We start from the raw sequence: 24,883 nt of genomic DNA on the forward strand, positions 1-24,883 counted from the left end.
TGGAAAAGACAAATTATGGAAATATTGGTTCCATGGTGGTCAGACGGCCGGGATAGAGTGATATATCATTTAAGAGCGGCATGATCCGCATTCACAAGCCTGATTGCTGTACGGGTATATGGATGAGGGAATAGCAGGCTTTAGGTCACGTTAATGGTCAATAATTCAATCGAACCCCACAGACTCGCTAGATGAGGTTACGTGACGCATAGGTCATGTACGTGGCAGACGCGAGTATCAAAGGACATTTTAGTACACTCACTTAGCTTTGAGTCTTCATGGCATTTGAAAGGACGACTCTATAATCCTTATGCTAAAATTTGAGGAGGAAGAGAAACTCTTTTCTTGTGAAGAGAATACATGTATGAAATCAATTCCGATCTCCGTACAGACAGCATCATACCACCTTCTTTTCTCTAATTTGAAAGTGCAAGACCAAGCCATTAGCCCTCGGTACTAGTCTCTGATACTTCTGCAGCGTTGTTGCAGATGACTGATACTCAATGAGTCTTGCAAAAAACGGGACGTTGTACGTAATAAGTGTCATTAATGGCCCCAAAACGCAGCCGTTTCATGATGATTTGTTTGATAAAATGCTGTTTATAAAAAGTGGATTCGAGAGGTAATGACTGATGCTGCACTCACTTTTATACTGAATCATTGGCTTCCACTGCCTACAATGTCATACTCGTGTGTTGCGTGCCCTAAATGCATCAGCCGTGTACTCTTCGCCATTGAAAACCCCTGGATATCTCATAATGACGTCACCAACTATGTCATGTTGATCACTCGACGTGCAATGGAACAAGATTTCGTTGTATGGAAGGTCTCGCCTTTCACCTCGTGCAGATCTTGTGCCATCCCACTCGAGACAGTTCATTACAAATTGCATACTCATAGGTCCTACCCCGTGGCGTACACTTACGAAACTACTTAACAGAACCTTGAAGAGGTTCTTCTGGCGTTCATTTGTCGTTACGACTGCCCACTTTTAATTCACCAATTTCGACAAATGTTTCGCATATCTGTTGGCTTCAAGAGTTTTGCTTCCGTTCAAATGACTGCACCTCACGTTGACTTTATATACTCTTTTATGATTCGCTTGTGATTGTAGATTCAGTTGCGAATACAAACCAGTAATGTGATTGACTTACATCGAGAAACTTTAGAAGGAATGAGAGATCTTTCACCCCATTTATACAGGGCATTCAGAGCGCCCAAAGAGCGCTCCTGGACCCCTCGAAGCTCTCTACGAGCAGACAATTGGGCCCTCGAGCACTCTAAAATTATATGCATCTCTCGAGACTAGGTTCGGGATCGCTCCTGGGCCCAACTTTGTGCATAAATGTGGTTTTTGACTACAGGAGTGCTCACGAAGCAGGAACCAGATTTAGAGAACCACAGGGTGGCGTGACGCCATGGCATGATATCTGGGGGATGAGTCGGTGAGTTAGCTAGCCCTACCTTCACACATAAGGCCATCTGCGGTTATCCTCAGCCCGTCAGGACAGAAGCAGTTAAAGCCGTCTTCGTACTGTACACAGCCGAAGGCACATCGAGTCGAGTAGCACCTGTCGTCACCTGTACGTGCATGAAACAAGAACAGAGAGAATTGTGGTCGATCAGACAGTGGTGTGTCATTATCATCGGATTCTCAGTAACCACATTAGGTTTGCCCACCGGTGTTCATCGCATCTACATGCTATTATTGTCTATCAACGATATCTGTAACATGAAAATGCATAATCCTTCACCTTAACCTGAATGCTGTTCAGTGGTGCTAAGCTCAATAACACCGGAAGACCTCGGAATATGTGGTCATAATGACCTCTATGGTATCATTTACGAATCATGATGGAAAGTGATGCAATTCCTACAAACACATTTAATCATGAATTTGACATTAGTCTGTTACAGATTATACATCCTTTATCGGTTTCACCATGAAATAGATCGAAGGACAAATCGTGTGTCCGGCATATTATTTTGTGGTTGAACTAATTATCAAAATATACTTTGGTTCTTAGTCAGTTCTGTTGGAGGCTAAATGCTTACAGAATAGGGATTGTTTTTCCAGTCATGACACTGCACATGATACACTAGATAATATATTCCATCTCAAATTAAAATGGCATAAATTGTGGAGTAGAATAACAGCAATCTGTGTTCTCCAAATTATAGCTTTCATAGTGTTGCAGTTTACTAACTTGGAGTGAATTTACGACTTGTCTAGGGGTCGCAGGACAGAATTCAAGCAGCAATGAGAGACGTCATAACAAGTTTTTAATGAAGACATTACAGAAATGATTGAATCTAGCATGCACATCGAAGATGACTTAAAATGACCTAGTGCAGTCCTTCAGAAATCTCTACAAGACTTTTGACATGGTCGCCGTGATGGAATTTGATGAGCAGGAGGGGCGCACGCACGCCCCCTTGGTACCGCTGGCCTAACACGGGTTGCTTACACAGTGACAGAGGCATGAGAGGGAGTCCAATATTGTAAATTTTCAGTCCCTTAGCCCTTAAATGCAACAAATGAATTCTGTTGAGAGGAAAAACCTGAAAGAAATTGTACTCGTTCAGGGGCTCTGAGATGGTTGGAGTGAATGATACCCTGCCCACACCGGAAACGGTTTTTCCGAATAGTTTAGGCCTCTGAACGTTAAAATGACACCCAATCCATTTAAAGGCAAAGAATACGAATTTACAGTCTCCAGCAGAAGGGACAAGATTTTCCCAAGAAGTAAATATTCGATGTTGACGAATTCAATATCTATATTGTTCCCGTTTTGACGAAAACAACAGGTTTGGGGAGCCGTCCACGTACGGTCCACCCACAGGTTCATCCCTGGATCCCCGTTCCGAGGTTCTGACAGAGCCTAATCTTCTCCCTAAGCACCTGGATATCCCACAGCTTCAACGCACCCTCGTGTGCCCCTGTGTCGTTGGCATGATGTGACGTAGTTTGTTGTTGTTGGTGCTGTTGATTTTCTTACAATGTAATGTACCAAATTTAAGTGACAGGTCAAATTCTTGACGTTGACGCTGTTTTCTTTTTTCTTTCCTTCGCGTCAGCTTTCCAATCGCCTAGAGAATGACATCTACAATGTGTCATATGGGCGTTGGTTTAATCTCTTACCCCGAGTCGTTGGAAGAGTAGGGAAGAACGTATGATTATCATTGTTGCTAAAAATGGACGGTTTTTCACAACGACGTTTAGTCGATTAAAGGCAGCGTCACAGTTTAGAGATGAAAGTGATCGTAGAAGTCGAGTAGTCATTAGTTAATTTCCCTAGCTAGTGCCATGGTTTACTCCACCTGAGTTATGATATCGTACTTGCGCCTACGAATTTATTTCTTGAATGTGAAGGCCACACAATGTAAGGAAGACAAACGCATCTTGAATGTTTCATGAAATATATAGTTTTTTAAAGTTTTTCCTTTTTTTAACCTTGCGGCAGAAGTGATCCTTACAGAAAGTGTGCGTCATTTATCGATTTTGCAATTTACCAGTTTCTTTGGAGATTCTGGGACCTCCAGAGGCTTTGAACAGGGTGTTCTGGGTGCTCGAAGGCAATCTGTTAAATTGGCAACGTGGGAAGTTGTTGGTCTAACATAGATGGATATGTTCGCCTAAAATTGCAATTATGAGCAGAAAGCATTAAAACACAGAAACGAATTGATATAAGAATATCATCACGGCGTGTGTGCTTAGGCGTGAGCTAAACTTTTGTTGGCTTGTTTTCTCTCATGTCCATACTGAGCTTGTATATTGATGTTTGGTTGTAATTCCCTTTGTTTGCTTGTTGTTGTTTAAGGTTTTTGTCTAGACCGTACAGCTCATCTGAATTGGTTAAAAATTTGTTTGTGAAGCACTCGAAACATGATTTTATGTGAGCTTTGTGATTTTTATTTTTTTAAAACTTCTATGCCAATTCATTTGGGACTCAGAGCTTGCATTACACGTGAAAGAATCCAATGGAATCAATGAAAGAATCAATCGATTTTTGCTTAGTCACCCAGAGAAGATGATTATGCAAAAGTCGATTTAGTCATATTTCAAACATAAACTTCATTGTTTTGTTCTCATCTATTGTCCATCTTCGAAGTAGGATATACCAGATTAAAACCCCTCTCGCACGCGTCGAGGTATCAACTCCTATGTGGATGATCCTGTTATTCATAGGCTCACATACAGGTACACCCCACGGGAGTCGAGTACTTTCGGCGGCATGACAATCAGAATGCAGTGAACACGATGACTCCTGACATTTAGTGTTCTCTAGAAAAGGGAAGGAGAAGGGTGGATCTCAAGAGAGCAGGCGGTGGTCAACTCTTTTCATCTCTTCCAACACCGACGGTTCTAGTTTCGACTTCCATTCGTCAAAAAAACTCCAATCAGAGGAGTTTTGTCTGGACATGAAGATGACGGAAACAAGAAATGCGAGGCCGTCACGTTTGGGGTTTTATTTGTTTCGTTCACGATTCTTCGTTGCCCTTTATCACTCGATGTGCATCAAAACCCGACCGAGCATTCTTCGTTGCAAGCAGAATCGTTGGGATATTTAATTTGCCCTTGAATGCTCGATCGATAGCTCAATCGATATCTACAGCATGGGTTGCGTGGAGGTGCGATATGCATGCACTTATCCCGTAGATGTGTTATTTGAGTCATGTGTGTAACACCAGTTGCGGGGGGAAAAGGGTGATTTTCAGAATCATCTGGCAATGGTTCTTTCCCTTAGTTAATGTGCGGCATGGTCATAAATACCGGAATATATAATTTCGATGCCTGCATGGATGTAGTCTTTGCAGTAATACTGCAGTGATACTGTTGATACTGATATTCTTTTTCATATAACATATAATCAATCAATTAAGCGTCGTTATATTGACTCTTTATTACTCAAATTTTGCGGAATCATTTTTTTAATGCTCAAGTTTGCTAAAACATGCGCAAATTATATATGTTTTCTACCCTTTTTTTAGGAAAGACTGTTTTAATTGCCAGAATCCGACCATCCCAACATAAGTTTACCTGAATCATTTCCCTACACGTTAACATGATTTCGCCCTTTTATTGAATGGAGAAAATTATGTTTTCACTATCCAATAAAAAAGGCGAAATCCTGTCAAAAACTATACATACGAATATATTTTTCCTCAAACCGCCACTGCTTCTTACCGCAACTAAACTGGATATGGTCGCTTGTGGGGAGAAAAGTGATTCACCGATTTTGTTTTGTTTTATTTTATTTCTGGCCCTGTCTCCAGGTTTAATATTATCAGGCAATTAAAGTATTTCCGAGTCAGTGCCAAGATAATGAATTATAAAGGACCTTTATATGAATACATTCATATCTCACAGGCATGAAACATTGCTTCAAACAGGATATCCTGAGGCTTTACAATTCCTGTGAAACAGTCGCATTGATTTACTACCTTGTCGAATCAACCATGTCAGCCTGAAAGTTAGCTTTCTACATGAGCGATGTCGAGTTTTGCCACGATATTTGTGTTGATCGATTGTCTTGCGGTACAATTCACCTGCTAGTTGAGCCCAGAGCGATGGGGAAACTGTCCAATTAACCCGCTAACCTCTAAACTCTGTTCCCTTCTTACGCTTTATATTTCTGAATAGGATGAAGTGGCTTAACTCCGAACCACCCGCGAGCGGATTTTGCCCCATTTCTGGAAAAACGACGAATTGTGTTTATTACCTGTTTGTGGCCAGAAAATCTGGCGCCATAGATTTCATTCATAGATTTCGGGTTAATTGATCGCTGGTTCTGAACTGTCTGTAGAAAAGAGATGTTCAATGAGTTTGTTTTGTAAATTCTAATGAATAAAATAAATGATGGTTTGTTATTGAATTTTCCTTACCCTATCAGTAGCAAGAAGTCAACAAACAAGTTTCAGTAGGTCGTTCACCCGGTATTTTTTATAGGGGGGGGGGGTCTTTCGTGTTTTCCACGTGTTACTTCGTTCCCACTCCCCCATGTTTTAGTCCAGAAAATGTTAAAGTTTGATTTCTCTGTGTCTGTAATGTCTTCGCACATATCATTCAAACATCTTCAAAATGAATAGTTTAATGCATTTGTGTGGGTTGAAAGGATGTATTGTTTGTTTGCTTGTTTTTTTCGATTAATTGCTTGTATGTTTAGTCACTTTCTCTTAGTGTTGGTATGATGTAACTCTTTTTAAAGGCTAGTCTACAAGTCGAAGTTTTCATCAGTGGTATAGTGAAAAGCAATACCTTACTACAATTTTTTTGTCGATATATCAATAAGTCTCAAATCGATCTGAGTTTAATGACAACGTGTACCTACGGGTGCAAGTGTGCCCATCATTGAGGAGAAGAAAGCCGTGGTCGCAGTAGCAGCGGTAGGATCCTGGCGTGTTCATACAGCGATGTTGACAGGGCCTCACGCTGCACTCATTGTAATCTGGAGAGGATGAGAGAAGAGGACAGAATTGACACTTTATTTCTGTATTTTGTAGATCTGTGGTAATTCACTGCGTAATCCTAAATACCGACTGGAAAGCAAGCTGGCAGAACTGGAATAATGATGATGATGACGACGACGATGATGTTGATGCCGATGACGACTACGACTACGACGTCGACGACAACGACGATGAATACGATGATGAATATAGTGATGATGCTGGGGATGGTGATAATAATAATGATGAATTTGATAATGACGATGATGATGATGATGATGATGATGATGAAGATGATGATGATGATGGCTATGATGATGAAAATGATAATGTTGAACAGCACTTATATAGTGCCATTTATCTATACAGAACATTCAAAGGCGTACAGCTCTCACAACATGTCACATAGTTATTGGTCACAAAGTTCCTGGAAAAGATGGGTCTTTATATCGGCAAGAAGATAATACTTTTGAGTAGGATGGGGAAACGAGGTCTCAACGTATACTGCTGAACTCAAATCAAACATTACGATTACAATTACGATTACGATAACGATTTCGACATGCTGGAGATGATTATCTATAGCTCCTGGATATGAATGTTTTTGAGTATGCGATGTGCACGTATAGTGAGCAGGCTTTGAGAAGTTGAGAAGATCTTGAGTGGACTTTGGATTTGCTTCATTTTCTTGTTTTTCTTCACTTTTTATTAGAAATATCCTGATGTAATTCAGTTGCATTAGGAGATTAGCTTAAAAGCAAAACTAGATGAACCAGATATTCTTTTTGTCTTGAACAATATTTCATTGCTGTATTCTTAAAAGACGGTTACAAATGATAAAAGTAATTATGTACGGAAAATAGATGAAGACTCGCTGTCTGCATGAAATGTCTACAAGCAGCTGATAGCTGCTTTCAGGAAGGTATCCCTGGGAGATTTTGGTGCGTGATATTGAAAACCACAGTTATCTAACCTCTAAAAAGGGCAAATTCAAAAGCAAACAGAAAGAAAAAATACGAGAAGTATAGGAGAATAGCAGAAATCGACTAAATATGAATGAGTCGCGCACATGTTCTCAGTCGTTTAATATGTCATTTGCCAAGAGTGCAAAACTCATTACGTTGTTTTGATTTTAGAACACGCTATGGGATTTGTAGACGCGTGTACGGCGGGAAATCTTTACTCTAAAGGTTATCACTACTTGAATACTGAGAAAACTGGAGGCACCTTGTCGCCTTGTTAGCATCCAATATGGCAATGAACTAAAGTTCAGACTTTTGGACGGATACTTAATCAGCGCTATCGCTTCATCTCGCAAGTCTCGAGACAGCAGTGAAACTGGTGGCCTTTCGAAGCGGTAGACGATACGGTGTAAGTGATTTCTTCCAAAGAGAAATATTGTCTGTCTGTTCACTGTCCGCGGGGACCTGAGATGTTTTCATGTGGTGAAGCCCAGTCAGTCCCGGGGCCTTCTGTCTAGTGTGGGCAGATCTTGATTCAGACTAACATTGAGAACTATGACTTCCTCAGCCCGAATGTGCCCTACTAGCATCACATGATCACGAACTCTCAGTACTTCTTGCGTTGGCGCGTTTCTTGATTCGACATGCCAAACGTGTAGTTCAGCCCCGCGATAAGAATCGATTGTATGCGGATATTCCCATTACTTAATTCCGCGCTTTCTTTTTCGGCTTAGCTACACACTGTCTGAGAACATCTTGTTTTGATTATTCAAGGTTACACGAACGTTCTGTAGGGGAAATTACAAACACGACCGTAGGGGGAAACATTAATTCTCGGCAAAGTTTTTAAGGCCAAGGTCTATTATGGTGGCTGTTCATATGCGGTTGGGGTAGTGAGAGAAAGAGTCGATTGGTAGGGTGCGCAACATCATGAGGACGACATTTCAAATCGTGCCCTTTCCATGGTGGCGTCCTCACTTTCTGACGGATGGCGCCTGGGAGATGTAATCTCGGCCTCCCCCCTTTCCGCCCCCTCTTCGCGTGGAACCAGGAATCGATGTTCCCTTGAGCATCATCAACAGGCTATGGGGAGGAATGCGAGACTTCGGTAGACATAAAAATAGCAACAAGTCTACAACGAAGAATGACTGGTTGCTCCTCTTGTCGCAAACTGAATACACACTCGGATATTTTCACGCTAAAGTTCATTGTTTATGTGTTTACTAGCTATTAAGATTAAGATCATATTCCTCAGACGCAGTTACTAGTATTAGGTTTGTTTGGTAGCCATTCTTTTTTAAGCTAGCATCTTCATATCATCCAATATAATACTCTTAGGTTTAGGTGCAGCTGCTCTGTTCAGAGTCGTCAGCAGAACTTTTTTCTTTGTAATGTTGTGTCAGCTTTTACGCATACACAATCATGATCATACGACAATCATATTATTTTCGTTCATCCGTGAATCAATCCATCAAAGACACAAAACATCCTTTTCAATTCTAAGATCATCTTGTATACAAAAAGGCTTTAGTGTCCTTTATGTAGTGACTGAATGATTATGTGAGTAAGGAAAAAAAAAGATCCCTTGATCTCAAGTCAGCTGGTTAAATTCTCTCCGGAACGTGCAATGAATGCAGGGAAGGCGACTTTTCAATATGAGGATTGCATTTGAAATGCACGCCACGGATTCGTGCCAGCATTACAATGATTACAACGGAGTCCTCCATAAGAACATTATATCTGTTTTGAAAATCTGTACATATTATTTAGATGAGATCATGCCGGGCAGTTTGATGTATAATCCATAACACTGAAATATTCATAACTTTTTTAGGTGATCCGAGAATCCTCTCGGATCACCTTCTGTATCTGTACGGATTCTTTATTCTTCTTCTTTATTTCTGGACAAAAGTTGTGCAGAGGTTAGCTCAGAAAGTCCACTTCCTATCAATGTCAAAATTATACCATATATGTATCATGTCCCAAAAACGACGGGTCAAGTAAAATCGTAGTGATCAGTCGACCGTGACGTCACTATGACGTCATTATATGAAAACACATTTTCAATCATATCTCATTAATGGAATGGAATTTTTCAATAAAATTTACGTCACATTAATTTCACTTCAAGGGAATTCTACTCATATTTTCAAAATTCATCGCATTGTTAAAACGTGCGCGTACGCGCGCGTTGAAATATTTGTATGCTCAAATCGAGCTCAAAATTTTTTTGCACACGTTTCAGACCATTTGGAGCATTTTTTGAAAAATTGAAAAAATCGGACGGACGCGTACGCGCGCGCGCATATACGCACGCACAGCTCATATGCAATAGAAATTTCCCGTTTTTTCACTTTGATCGGATGTCTAAAATGTCAAGAAATATTTCTACCAAGTTTCAAGTCAATCCGACTCAAAATGACGTCATACGGGCCCGTCAAAGTTGAAATTCCGCGCGCGCGTCAATGGCGATATACAGTGCAACAATACCAAAAAACTGCCAATTTTAAATCCGATTTTACTCGTCAGGATGGACGGTGACCCCCCATTTTCTTTACATATTCTGAAAGCTGATGAGTTGTACATGTCATTTCATGGGTTGGCGATGCTGAAAAAATGATTAAAAGGTATCAAATTTCTTAATAAAGTAAAAAAAGTAAATTTTCAAAATGACGTCATCAAATTTCAAGTTCACTCAGGCATATCTCACTTAATCTTTTGTTGATTTCGTCCAAATTTCAATATGTTGTAGCCTAATCAATGGTCTTTCAGTCATATAATAACAACGTTTTGATTGGATGACGGCATCACCTCGTAAAAGGGGATTAAAAGTAACATTGTTAAATTTGACCAGTTTACGTGTTATGTCTATGGGAGTGCAGTTTTTCTGGAAATGAAAATTGACATGACTATCTTTATCGAGCACTAGCTCACTTATGCTTCGGTGAATTTCTCCCAGATTTAAATATGTTGTAGCTGAGACTTTGGGCTATCGTTATGTGCCCTTCATTTTTTCATACAATGTCAGCATTACGTCGAAAAACTTGGTTGAAATTAAAACTTATCTTCGATGTATTGAGATATTTCTTTCTTATTGCAACTTTCTTTGCAATAACTCAAGAAAAACAGCCTCTATCACCCCCATATTTTGCACATGTTTAGTTCGTGTCACGTACATTATTTCATAAAATAACAGCTACTTGATCGGGCACCATCTTGGGTATGTAAATTAGGGTCAAAGTTCATATATGTTTAATCCTGTATCTTGGTGAATACATGTCTTATCTTTACCATATTTTGCACACGCAAAGGCCATGTTACAAGAATCATTTCACAAAATGATCACTTTTTGCTCAGATGCCATCTTGTCTGTGCAAAGTGGGGTCAAAGGTCATATGTACTTTTTTTCTGTATCTTCGTTATGACGTGTTATCTATATGGGAGGGAATTTTTCTAGATGTGAAAATTGACACGACTGTCTTTATCGAGCACTAGCTTACCCTTTGGTGAATTTCTCCCAGATTTTAATATGTTGTAGCTTATTATTTGCTCTTTCTGTTTTGTTCAATCATAATTTTGATTGGGTGACGTCATTACCTCGTAAAAATGGATTGAAAGTAACCTTGTCAAATTTGACCAATTTACGTGTTATCTCTATTGGAGTGGAGTTTATCTGGAAATGAAAATTGACATGACTGTCTGTATCGAGCACTAGCTCACTTACCCTTCGGTAAATTTCTCCCAGATTTTAATAGGTTGTAGCTGAGACTTTGGGCTATCGTCATGTACCCTTAGTTCTTTCATACAATGTCGGGATCATGTTAAAAAACTTGGTTGAAATTAAAGCTTATCTACGATGTATTGAGATATTTCTTTCTTTCTGCAACTTTCTTTGCAATAACTCAAGAAAAACAGCCTCTATCACCCCCATATTTTGCACATGTTTAGTTCGTGTCACGTACATTATTTCATGAAATAACAGCTACTTGATCGGGCACCATCTTGGGTATGTAAATTAGGGTCAAAGTTCATATATGTTTAATCCTGTATCTTGGTGAATACATGTCTTATCTTTACCATATTTTGCACACGCAAAGGCCATGTTACAAGAATCATTTCACAAAATGATCACTTTTTGCTCAGATGCCATCTTGTCTGTGCAAAGTGGGGTCAAAGGTCATATGTACTTTTTTTCTGTATCTTCGTTATGACGTGTTATCTATATGGGAGGGAATTTTTCTAGATGTGAAAATTGACACGATTGTCTTTATCGAGCACTAGCTTACTTACCCTTCGGTGAATTTCTCCCAGATTTTAATATGTTGTAGCTTATTATTTGCTCTTTCTGTTTTGTTCAATCATAATTTTGATTGGGTGACGTTATTACCTCGTAAAAATGGATTGAAAGTAACCTTGTCAAATTTGACCAATTTACGTGTTATCTCTATTGGAGTGGAGTTTATCTGGAAATGAAAATTGACATGACTGTCTGTATCGAGCACTAGCTCACTTACCCTTCGGTAAATTTCTCCCAGATTTTAATAGGTTGTAGCTGAGACTTTGGGCTATCGTCATGTACCCTTAGTTCTTTCATACAATGTCGGGATCATGTTAAAAAACTTGGTTGAAATTAAAGCTTATCTACGATGTATTGAGATATTTCTTTCTTTCTGCAACTTTCTTTGCAATAACTCAAGAAAAACAGCCTCTATCACCCCCATATTTTGCACATGTTTAGTTTGTGTTACGTACATTATTTCATAAAATAACAGCTACTTGATCAGACACCATCTTGGGTATGTAAATTAGGGTCAAAGGTCATAAATGTTTAATCCTGTATCTTGGTGAATACATGTCCTATCTTTCCCATATTTTGCACACGCAAAGACCATGTTATAAGAATCATTTCAAAAAATAACCAATTTTTGCTCAGATGCCATCTTGTCTGTGCAAAGTGGGGTCAAAGGTCAAATATACTTCATTCTGTATCTTCGTTAGTGTATACGGAATTCGGTACCAAAGATGGCAGGTCTTACTCCCTTTTCTAAATGAGAATCCAAACATCACACGGCCAATGTCCCCTAAACGCAGATGAAACATTTATGGTCATGCCTATTGGGATCAGGACGTAAATCATTGATTTCCGAATAGATCGGATCACCTAATTTGTCAGTGTTGACAAATTCCAAGTCTAGTTTTGCTTTCATTTTCCAGGGTTATTTTGGCTCGTGAAAGACATGAAGAATTTTTACCATGAGAGAAATCTGGCAAGAGATGCCTGATGTCAACATTGTAGCTCGCTACTGGTTGGTTTATTGAGGGACTAAATAAGAGTACAAAAATTTATTGTCATGAAACGTTACAAAATGTCAGCTTTTCATTACATTTCAATCTCATACGATATATGCATGATATAGTAAATGATTTCCATATGACAAGGATTTCAATCGATCTGTTTCCCGTATGATAAAAACATTTCAATTGCTCGTAAATAAATAAGTCATGACTTCTAAATTCGTCCTATACATTACATCAGATTGTTCGCCTTGAACTGAATGTCGCATGATGAGTACCAAATGGTTGAATGTGTCAGATAATCACGAGGCAATATCGGCACATGGATAATAAATGTGAATTAGAACCCCTTGGAATACTAACACCCCTGTCTACAATGCTTTGGGGAACACGTATTTCTATTTGCTGGTGTCCATGTACTTGCGAAGAACTTCCCCGCTCCTCGCGACTACGTGACTAGACGGAAAAACGACGAGCGACACATTCCTCGCACGCCGGAGCCCTGATCGACAGCGTTGATGATCGTCGGAAGTGACTCGTAGTTCAAGGATTTGTTAGGAGAGTGATGTGCGCGCCAATCATACCCTAGACGAAGTGTTACCTTTTTTTCCTCCAACGTCACAACTATGTCGCTTGGTACACAGGGACAAAGTAACCCGTTACTCTTTATAGTATAATTATGATATACAGGTGTACCAACATAGCTTACGATAATGGCATTTATACAGCGAGCTGAAATCTCTATTTTAGGCTGGATTTTGTGTGTTAAATGTATAAACGATAAGGTGGGCTGCCCTGGTGTGTGTGGATGAGGTTTATTCAAACATTGCTACCCTCACGCCATCTTCCAAGCCCTACCAAATATTGTATCTTGATTTACAATAACATAAAAGTACCTATTTCAAACGAAACAAGTCAATACGATCCCATCGTCAATGGTTACCTCTTAAGAGTGATCTGATTCATGAGAAGGATTGTCAAAAACAGAATATCCTCGACTAAGTTTAAGAAGAAGGTAAGAAAGATTTTACAATCTGTAATATCGACCATCGGTTTGAAATGTTGGAGGAAGTGGGACGTTGTTCACTATTCCATCAAGCTCTATTCTCGATTTTTTTCGCGTTATTATGACTATAGGACATCGACGAGATCAGTAGCGACTTATATGGAGAGAGGCAGGGGGCAGCAGCGGTTTCCAGATTTTAACTTTCTAAGTTTAAGGATATTACATTACTATAGTTTTGAAGTTGCCGAGACCTACGATTATCGAAACCAACTCAAGTAATCCTGACGTGTTTTCCTGACATTTTGTAAAACCGTACGCTGTCAGGAAACATAGCCTTTTTGGGGTCATTTTTGTTGTTTGCTGTTCGTTTTTTTTTTCTTTGTAAAGCCTTTACAGGTGCATAGTGGGATCCGCAGAATAGTGATGGCATTATGGAATCTGTTGAATTTAAGTGACTACACGCGTGCTATGGGTTGCAGATATTGTAACTTCCAGAAGTCGTTGTATACCGTTTATCTATGTAGAGATCAATGAGCACACGATGTGTGATCTGTGAGTAAGTTTACTGTAAGTGTCGTCATCTGGATTACTGCAAAGAGAAAACCGTGACCTTAGATAAACGTCTTATTAACATTCCCGCCATTGCTAAATCAAGGGAAGGTCTTACGAGTGGAACCTTCATGAATATGTATTTTGATGCAAATCAACCCTGAGATCCCTGACCACGATGGACAACACATCCTTACATAGATACGAAGTTTGCAGAGGGTAATAGATGCATCATTACATTCTTGGTAAATTTAGAAAGGCACGTGGATTATTTCAAACGTTAGACAAACGCCGTCTCGGAACGGACTGCGTCAATCACGAAGCGCGGAAAGGGCTGTGGATTCCTGCCATCTGGTATTGAAGAGAACCAAATATTCTCGCTAGTGAATGACGGATTTGCGCGAACTCCTTAGTTCCATGGGGGCGTGGTCTCGGAAAAAATGGATACAAGTATCTAAAACCACTAAACATATTGACGTCATAAACATAAAAGGTTTCAGAAAACTTTTAGAAATGCTAGACCTAACACTCATTTCTTTTATGATCCTTTTTTTTTTCAGTTGAAAAGTCGTTGCTGTATCATTGTATTTAATTTCAGTCTCTGCAGCATAAAGATTTGCACACCGTCTTTCTCATCCTGTAGTTTGGGGAAGAATCGGCGAATGAATGCGTCTTTTAAATGAAATACAGAAAACCTCGCCTTAGTAACCCTCGCCTGAGTCCAGAATTGACAAAATAAAAAGAAATCAACCCCGGACTGATATAAACGTGTGTAAGTGCAACTGTGTAAGTTGAAATTCACATGAAGTTGAAAAATTGTCTTCAATTTTTGTTTGGACTTCACTTAGGCGATGCTGACCCTGTATGCATCTAGTGCGTAAGTTTCTGAATGCCAAGAAGTGAACCCACACTGTGTGTGAATTGACGGAAGCACAGATCAGAGCAAGAAGGTACCAGGGCGAGCCCCTCTCTGCCACTGGTGTTCCACGGGGGAGGTTAATTCCACTTATTGCTTGGGTTCTTCAGTCACAACGATCGATTCATTTCTCTGACATCTCGAGATCTCCAGTGTCACAGTTTGTGGAAGAGATCACTCCTGCTTTTCATATGGACATCGGACATGTCAAAACAAAGTGGACTTTTCGTGAAACCTGCTCGCCAGAATTCGATCCAGATTATTTCCTGGCTCGCCATGAGGTCAGCTCACTCTTGTTAGACCATCTGGCGTCCAGACGTTTCGTGACATGATGTCCCGCTGAAAGTCATGAGGGTCACTTTTTGGAAGACAGGTAAAAGAGACGAAAAATTACCCTAACCTCACTTTTTCAATCGTTCTTCTCCTCCATTTTCTGATGTTATATGTACATCAGATACACGAGAAATATACGGGGGATGTTCGTCATTTCGAACATTGCCGAAGGTTTGTAATTCCGAAAATGAAATACGATTCCTTATTACAAAGGGTCGTTATTCAGAAGGTTCGTAATTCCGGAAACGAAATAAGGTTCGCAATTCAAATATAGAAAAGAAGCTGCGTATTATCGAATGTTTGGGATAATGAACTTTAACCATGTTATACAGGCCTATTAGCACATTTGTGATAGGCGAGGAGCACAAACAGAATGTTCGGCGAAATAAAATGAACTGTGCTTCACTATCATGGACAGGAAAAAAAGGCATGCGAAGGACCTGGTTGGTTGGCGTACTCATAGAGACAAGGTATATCAAGTTATATGTGACGGTTAAATGGTGAGAAGGGAGGATCAAATCGCCTGAATTATAAATGGCCCATATCTGCCCTTCAACAGGTACGCAGTCCCTCGGCATCACAGCGTGACCTCCGAAATCTTATCGGTGAACTTCCGGTTTTTCCGGTCACGCATTATCGAGCAGAGAGTTAAAGCGTAGTCTGACACGCGATGAAGACCGTGTATATCTTTTTTCCTAGGCTATGCGCGCGGCACCTTCATATCAGTCGTCCTATACTACAGGTTTGAATAAGATCTATTTTCTTGTGTACATTCCAAGCTTTTGAAATCGTATTTGTTTATCTATCCCGTCACCTCTACGATGTGAAACTGATGACCATAGAAATTCGTGGCTGGGCTTTGTGTGAAAATTATGAAGATATAAGTGTCTGCTGACGAATATTGACGTTATTTGAATTAGAATTAAACTCTATGACAATCAAAAATAGAACCCATAATAATTAGATAAAGATAAAATTTTCAACTGTGTTCTATCGAGTCAATGCTTTGTGTCAAAAATAGATAGTAATAGATTGATGATCAACAAAACATTTTATGAGACTTTGCTATTTTTTTTCTCACACGAACGACTATCATAGGGTAGCTGCTTAAGGTTAGAAACATTTAACTTCTATCAAGAAAATTTAATGATTTCGTGATACGAGAGAAACAGCATTTGATTTTTCATTGCTGGGTCGAAACTTGAAAACAAGGTGCTTATCTTAGCCCTGTGACTGACTGTTTGATTCAAGACGTCGTTACGATTTGCAGTAGTTCATTTGACAGTTTTGCTTCCAGGAGTAAATGTTTCAATTGAACTTCACGTCCAATGTACATCAAATATCAAGAAACTGAAGGCTGTCCTTGAAGCGAAGCACAAACCTCTTTCTATGCAAGTAGCTCGTTTGGACTGCGGGGTTACGGAGGATGTAGCTATCAATCAAGGGCACCTCGCGTTGAGGCTGATTTTTCAGGGGAGGAAAAAATCCCATCGCACCCCGATTTGATGTCGCCAATCGAGACGAATGCGAATGATATCCATGGCCTCGAGAAGTGATACTCAACGACGCTCCCCAACTTCCCATCCGCTCCTTCTCTTGCATACTCTACTTCTGATATAATACAGAAGGTTTTATGCGTTTGATGTCTAGAAGACCAATGAACATACTTTTGGCACTGGTTTCAACTTCTAAAATTGTCCTGCTAGGAACATGGTCTATGTTACATAATTGTGTATGTCTACCTTTGCCGTACGCCTGAGTTGTAGATTGCATTGAATGATAGGCATAAAAATAAAATCATAAGTTTATATTTCGGGGAAAATATCAACGAAGGGCGTCAGTACAGAAACATTGATTTCGTTATCGGGGTCTGCGCTATACATATAGGCCAAAACATGGCTAAAAATCTGCAGAAATCACTGTCCAAAACCTGACATTAGACAAAAATCACCTTGAGAAATGTTACTGAGAAATGTTTCTGTTTCTTTTTCATTTTTTTATCGCGAGCAATGTCAGGAGATTTGCCTGAGTTCCATACTGCTGTCAAACAATTATTTGCATGTTTGACAAAAGTATCACAAAACTATAAAGCAAAGTCTATCTATATATCTATCTATCTATATGTATGTCTGTCTGTCTGTCTGTCTATCTATCTATATGTCTGTCTGTCTGTCTACAATCTTATTATACGTAATATCATTACTTTTGGTACAACTCACTAGTACAAGGACAGAACTAAATCGACAAAGTTCAGTTCAGAGTCAAGCTCAAGGCATTACCAGACAATGGGTCTCATGTGGCAGTCTGATTCATTGCACCAGTGAGCTCTGGGGTAACCATGACAACAGGAAGCGGAAAGGGGATGTTTATGGGATGGTTTAAAGGAAGGGAGGGGTGTGGCGGGGAGGGGAGTGCAGTAGGGTACAAGGAAGGGTGAGTGGAAATTAGAATACTTGAGTCATGTTAACTTACCTCCAGCCTTATCGTCAGCGTAGATCGTTAATATAGGAATAAAATGACGAGGGGAGGGGGTGCTCAATTGGAGGAAGGGGAGAAATTTTAGGATCTTGTAAATCTCGCGGTGTTTCAAATTGAAATGCCAGTCTCAAGTAGAATGCGCATTTCCTTTTTCTTACATAACAATTTTACGCAAACAATTCAGTGCGAGAGCTTCATACAACATATTGGGGCTGCTGTATCAGCGAGTATTTGTGATTGAGTGATCAAGAGTTCTGGGGATTTTCTTTTTACACTTGTTCAGTGACTTTGCCGACCCCCGCCTCCTAGTTTACGAGGCCGTAGTCAGTGAATGGATTTTGATGGGTGACTAAGGATGAGCTGATGACGAGAAATTGGGTGGAAATGTAGGACATAATCGAATCATTCATTGATCTGAGGGAAGCTGAGGAGCTGGATGGATGAATGAGGACAATCGGAGTAGTGGTTTTACATCAGCCTTCTTGTTAGCGACGGTGGGGAGGGAGTAAAAATGATTTAGTTCGGGGGGACGCCATATTAGAGGCAAAGTGAGCGAGATCATTCACTGCGCACAACCACAAAGACATTTATTTCTGCGCACAAAATCTACAACTACTTTTCTGCTAGGAACACGAAGGCGTGAGATCACAACATTTGACAGTAAGCATGGTGCCATGGATGGGGAAACTGTCCTTGCTCTTGCTACTGTTGTTGTTGCTGTTGTTTCATGTTGACGTCATTTTTGATGGCCTTAACATGAGGCCCATGGGTTCTTGACTCAGACTGCAGTCTCCTCCGTTTCTCCGTAGTCAGAAGACACCGCGTGTCGTGAGGAAGAAATACAGCCTAATTAACCCAATATCAGGGGTGGTAATGCTTGCTTGTGGCATTGACCATATCAGCAGGTTTGATATCGGGGAATCTAATGGTGTAATAAATTGAGCAGTTAAGATTTCATTTCTGGCATAAAGGAAAGTAAATTATCGGCGTTTTCGTCTTCTATTGACATTACTTTTGGATTTAACGAATTATCAAATATCTGAAATAAGCTGGTAAACATCTCCATTAAAAAGCCCTATTTCTTACTACAACGATTGATTGGGTTTATAGAGAACTTTGTCTCCAGGGTGGCTAATGGCGCATAGAGAGGCAGTTTGAGACTAATGAGATAAATGGGAGAAATAAAAACAGGGCAAGGTAATATGCTACCAAAATTTGACAACATTGAATGCACACAATGGGAGCTGTTAGCGCTTTTCCGAGGGGTGAAGATGGGGTCAGGTCTATCATTGGATTTTCGCTTCAATAGGAATTACTGATCTAACTACAATCTTGACCAACTGTTTCCTACCGCCAACGTAGAGCCAAATGGTCATTAATGCGGGGTACTTCTAAAGACCTTGTGGCATTGAGTAATACTTTTAATACTTTGTTTTGTATATAAGCCAATTTTGGACAGGTGTTGAAAGGTCATGTTATCAATATAAACAAGCATCAGCATGGACCAAAGATAACCATAGAATTGGCATTGGCAAACGAAGTCGGGATCAGAACATTATTTTCAATTCCTCTGAAAGAATGACTGCTCGTAAGAATTGAAATTACTGTTACTGTAGTTAGGGGTTTTCCAGTCAAGTCCTGTTTTATTTTCTCTTCAAATTTCGCTTTCTTTTCACATTTGGTTTTGCCTTTGCCATTTCGTATTATTTTCCGATTGTGTGAAAGCCGCTCGCGGGAATATCAATGAATATCGCTCGAGCTCTGCATGTCGTCTTCAGCACTTTTCCATTCGTGTATATTTCATGGGTAATGTGTGACGATTATTGTTATAATTTGTGAGCATATAAATTATATGGCGACCACAAAAGCATTCAGTATCCTCCCTTCATTGGGTTCGATGGATGGTTGGAATGGTGAGGGCCACTGAAAAGGGAAAGCCATAAACTTCAGGTTCGTTAATCTCAACGTCTACTAGTTGTTCCAACAAGAAACACATTAACTCGATAATTATGCAGTATGTAGGGAAATTACATTAATGTACAACATGAGCAGAGAATATTGCGGTATATTGGTGTGAATGATATTGCCTAGCTGTAAAAAAAAAATGTCAGCCGGCGAACATGAAAATGACTATCTTTGGACCAATTCATGACACAAATCATGACCTAGCATGGGCAAATGATGGGTGTGTCTACTGTAGAGAAGAGAAGGTATCTACCAGTGCATCCGCCAGTCTTACCTTGTGAACATGTTGGCCCTGTCCATCCAGACTCGCATTTGCATCGGTTTGGTCCCACGCACACACCGTGTACACACTCATCTTCACAGATGGCTGCATATAAGAGGGAGAGAACGCAAACAAAATGAGAGATACGATTACAGGAAGGCTCTGGGGTATCACCACATCATAACGATTTCACATAGAGATAGGTATGTGGGTATAAACCCAGGTACTCTAGGTCATTCATTGATGTAATATGATCCGACAGGTTACATGGATTGGATTTACACTGAGTGGCGTCAACAGCAGTCGGCGAGCTTGATGGCGTGATACGTAAGTACATCAGTGCCACGGGAGAACATTTATAATTGACTCAGGTTCGAGCGCAACAACAATTGGACACGCCATTACCGTAGAATTACATTATTTACACATGAGGTACAATGATACCGCAGGACTACATTAACAATACAAACAAGATCATCAATAGTATGGGAGTGCATTAATCATGCATACAGGTGCATCGGTAACGGGCTACAGGAAAACCACTTCTGAAGAAACAGCATAACAGATAGAGTAATGGAAGCAACACCTCGGTAAAGCTTTCAGCGAACTCAACCAACGGATGATGGTAACTTTCTGCCCCGTGGCTCCCTAACTAAACTGCTGCCCTGGAGGTGTCTTCAAGGAACTACGGCGATCATGTGGTTGTGACGTCACAACCAGAGTTTCCCTCGCTTGCTTTATTACACAGAATGCTCCAAAGTTTGGTGTGTTTTTTTCGAGAAACATTAGACAAACTGTCTTTGTTTGCATTATAATTTCCCTCACACAGGGCAAGTGATACCGTCATGCAACGTCCAGAAAGATTTAACGGATCCTTCTTTGCGTGCCGAGTACAAAGTAGAAAAACGGTATAGCTCGTACGTGGACGACGCAAATCAATATGAAATCACAGGATGCCATGCTGATTGATTTTCTGACTAAAGCTTATATCTGATTTCATATTCGATTTGTCAGATTTTGTTTAGATTCCCTAGAATTAGGAAGTGCTGCTTTTCACTCTGGTGAGGAGTAAGAAACACTAATAACTTCGAAAAAAGGGACCAAAGAACACAATCTTACCAGCTACGCCCCTTTTCACTGTAATATATGACAAATATACTGACAAACAGGTGCGAATTTGTTTTCTCGTGAAATGGCCACTTTAAAGCATGGCACCCTGATTTTCTTGTATGAAATTTAGTCATTTTCCCATACTGTTTACTGTGGATTCTTCAGGTCAGGTACTCGGAGTCATGTCGACAATATACATACATAAGTGACCTGTCACAAAAGTGGAAATAGGAAAAAATATAAATATGTATTCGCCAAAAGAAGAGAGGAGATTCCAAATGTAGGGGACATATCTACAAATGATACACTTGTAGCTTTACAAAACCTAAGACAAGCAAAACAGTCATGTACATATCGTACATGTAACCAACCAACTATGCGCGCGCGCGCGGGGGCATGTGTGTGTGAGTGTGTGCATGTAGTGTTAGCTTATAGAGTTAAAGACGACATACAAAACAAGACAATTATAAACATACATATACAACCTATAAAGTATATTTGACTCGGGTGGACAGTCGCCGGGTTTCTAGACTATCAGCCCTGCTAAGTCGATCACACGGGAAGCAACTGACAGTAATCGTTTCCTATTGCTCTCTGTCTATCTCTCTCTCTCTCTCTCTCTCTCTCTCTCTCTCTCACTTTATCTATCTATCTCTCCACCTCCCTCTTTATCTCTCTCCCTCTATATATCTATCTATCTCTATCTCTCTCTTTATATATATCTCTTTCTATCTGTCTATCTCTTTATTCATCTCTGTCTCTGTCTCATCTCTATATATCTTGATCTATCTCTCTCTCTGTATGTATATCTCCCTATTTATCTCTCCTCTTCATCTCTCTCTCTCTATCTCTTTTCCTATAAAACAATCTTGGCAAACATTTATCTATACACCATAGTTGTGATAGCAATGATTAAAATGGTATTTAGTTATGCTAGGGTATATCGTAATTATTGTAATTGCCATTACAATAAAACCGTATCATTTCTTTTTTAATTCTCATCACTACGGACTTAAGTAATAGAATCATTATTGTTTTAACTGGATTGTATCCTCAAGTATTGACAATTACCATTACAGAGAAACCTAATTTTACAACTGCATTTTTGTTTCCATTCTCATCACAGTGGACTTAAAGGACAAGTCCACCTTCATATACATAAGGATTGAGAGAATGCAGCAATATTAGTAGAACACATCGGTGAAAGTTTGAGGAAAATTGGACAATCCGTTCAAAAGTTACGAATATTTTAAGTATCTGTGCAGTCACTGCTGGAAGAGAAGACTACTACAGTGCATGATGTCACATGCGTACAACTATATAAGGAAAATAAAAAGAGAATTTCACAAAACTTCACTTTTTGAATAAAGTGCACATTTCTTCGACATGCTACTGACGTATGATAAGGGTAATATCATTCCCCCTGCCTTCTGAAAGAGAGAAGTCGAGTGCTCTTTTGTTATGCGAGAAAAATGGAAATTTGTTGAATTTTCTTTATTCTTTCTTTATATCGTTGTACTCATGTGACATCACAAGGTATAGTAGTCTTTTCATCCAGCCGTGACTGAGCAGAAACTTCAAAAATTCATAACTTTTTAACGGATTGTCTGATTTTGCTCAAACTCTCACTGATGTGTTCTACTAACATTGCTGCATTCACTCAACCCACATGTCTATGAAGCTGAACTTGTCCTTTAAGTAGCAGAATGATTGTTGTTACTGGTTTCTATCCCCACTTCTGAGGTGAACAGAAAAATCTGTGACATGTGACATGAGATAATTACTTCTACCATCTAGATGAAATGAAGTGATATTTTTCCATCTTTACACCAATGTATATTTCTTTCTTTTTCGGTACAAAAGCTTGAGTGGAAGAAAATTAACGTCAGCGTTCAAAACGCAGTGAACATCCAGATGTTTGGAAGTATGGCTCTATAAGGAGCCTCTATATGAATTCAGAAGGGATTAATAGGAATGTGTTGTTAAAAGAAATGTTATGCGGCTCTTCGCCACAATATGGTAAGTTTGGAACATCTTTTACAGAAAGAAAGGAGTGGTAGAGAGGGAGGATCGACAGAGTTAAAGAAAGAGATAGATAGAAATAGAAAGAGAAAGATATAGAGATAGATAGAAATAGAAAGAGAAAGAGATAGATAGATCAATAAAGAGGGAGGAACTCACATAGAAGCATTTAGCAGGTTTCTATTGTTAACTGTTACATAATTTCAGTGTCTCTAAAATCGAATGCAAACGACTTCAAATCCTTCAACTGCTTTGAAATCAAAGAATGATTCAGGAAGATAATTGCTATGGGAACTGATTTTTGACATGTCCAGGATGACCAGTGTTTTTCTCTATCCTCGTGACCACGCCTGGGTGCTTGCTGATTAATCACACAGGATTTGGCTGGTCAACACGCGGACATAAGGTCCTTCACCCATGGAAGTCACACCAATGGGGTTTACAAACAGCAGAAAAAGAAGCGTCGCGGAGGCAGCAAATTCGACAAAATCGTTCCGGATGAGAGAGCTCACTCCCTGGAGCCCGAGGACACAATTAAATACATCCACTAGTTTGTAATCGCAGTTCAAACTTTGGTTGAGTGTTTCAGACGAAACGCCGTAGGGACAGGTCGCGCGACCGTTGCGTGCACGAACGGAAAGCTATTACTGAAGTGGCGTAAAAGTGTCCTGCGATTGGAGACCTCAAGTCATGTAAAGATTTGTTGCTGTTGTTGTTGCCGCTTCTTTGTTGTTTATGTTCTTGATTATAACTCTAAAGCAATGCAGCAGAAATTACACACTTGAAGCAAGGAGTGTCTTCAGTCAGACGGACGATCCTATCAAGACACGTCATTGAACAAGGGAATACACTTTTACGAACAATCTGACTCAAATCTGACATCACTCATTGGCGGGTGATTGTTCGTCATTTCAAGAGTTTGTTACTCCAAAGATGATAAAGGATCGTTATTCCGAAGGTTCGTTATTCCGAAACACACGCGTTCCTTACATCTTGATGTTCACTTGTTGATTATTCGATATGAAAAAGGGTTCATTAACCCGAACACTTCGTTACTCTGAAGATTCGTTAATCCGAAAATGTTATATGGTCCGTTATTCAGAAGGTACGTTCATCTGAAAATGGATAACAAAAGTGCGTACTAACGAACCTTCAGAAAAACTTTTTTTTTCCCCATTTTCGGATGAACGAATCTTTAGCCTTCGGAAATAACGAAACTGATTTCTTTTTCACATTAGCAAACTTTCCAAATACCGAATCTTATTTCATTTTCCGAGTAACGAACTTTCGGCATAACGAGCCTTCGGAATAACGAACTGTAATCCTGTTGGCAACCTGCTAGTGAGGGTTAATGGATGAGGAAAACTAGATGACTACCGCATTCTAGGCTTCCTCATACCAAGCTGTCTGTGGGTTATGTTATCTTCTGTTCCAGTTTGGCAAGACTTTTAACTAAAAATCGATTAACCCAACCAACACCACTCGACTCTTTTTACTGTTACACCTGTTTAAAGAGACATCTTATATCGTGGAGC

The 24,883-nt window shown here is 39.8% G+C and overlaps 1 protein-coding gene across 1 annotated transcript in view; it reads right to left on the bottom strand.

The window, feature by feature from the left end:
- LOC139744536 (uncharacterized) overlaps nucleotides 1-24,883 on the bottom strand; it is a 149,068-nt gene that overhangs the window by 39,965 nt on the left and 84,220 nt on the right. Inside the window, exons 3-5 of the mRNA XM_071654966.1 lie at nucleotides 20,229-20,321; nucleotides 6,333-6,449; nucleotides 1,465-1,581 (exon numbers count right to left, since the gene is read on the bottom strand). Coding sequence (XP_071511067.1) covers nucleotides 1,465-1,581; nucleotides 6,333-6,449; nucleotides 20,229-20,321 — 327 coding nt within the window. The remainder of the gene's footprint in view (nucleotides 1-1,464; nucleotides 1,582-6,332; nucleotides 6,450-20,228; nucleotides 20,322-24,883) is intronic.

This window comes from Diadema antillarum, unplaced genomic scaffold (assembly GCF_040938485.1).
Source record: "Diadema antillarum isolate AM-2024a unplaced genomic scaffold, OU_Dant_1.0 seq00001187_RagTag, whole genome shotgun sequence".
In the NCBI taxonomy this organism is placed as follows: Eukaryota; Metazoa; Echinodermata; class Echinoidea; order Diadematoida; family Diadematidae; genus Diadema; species Diadema antillarum.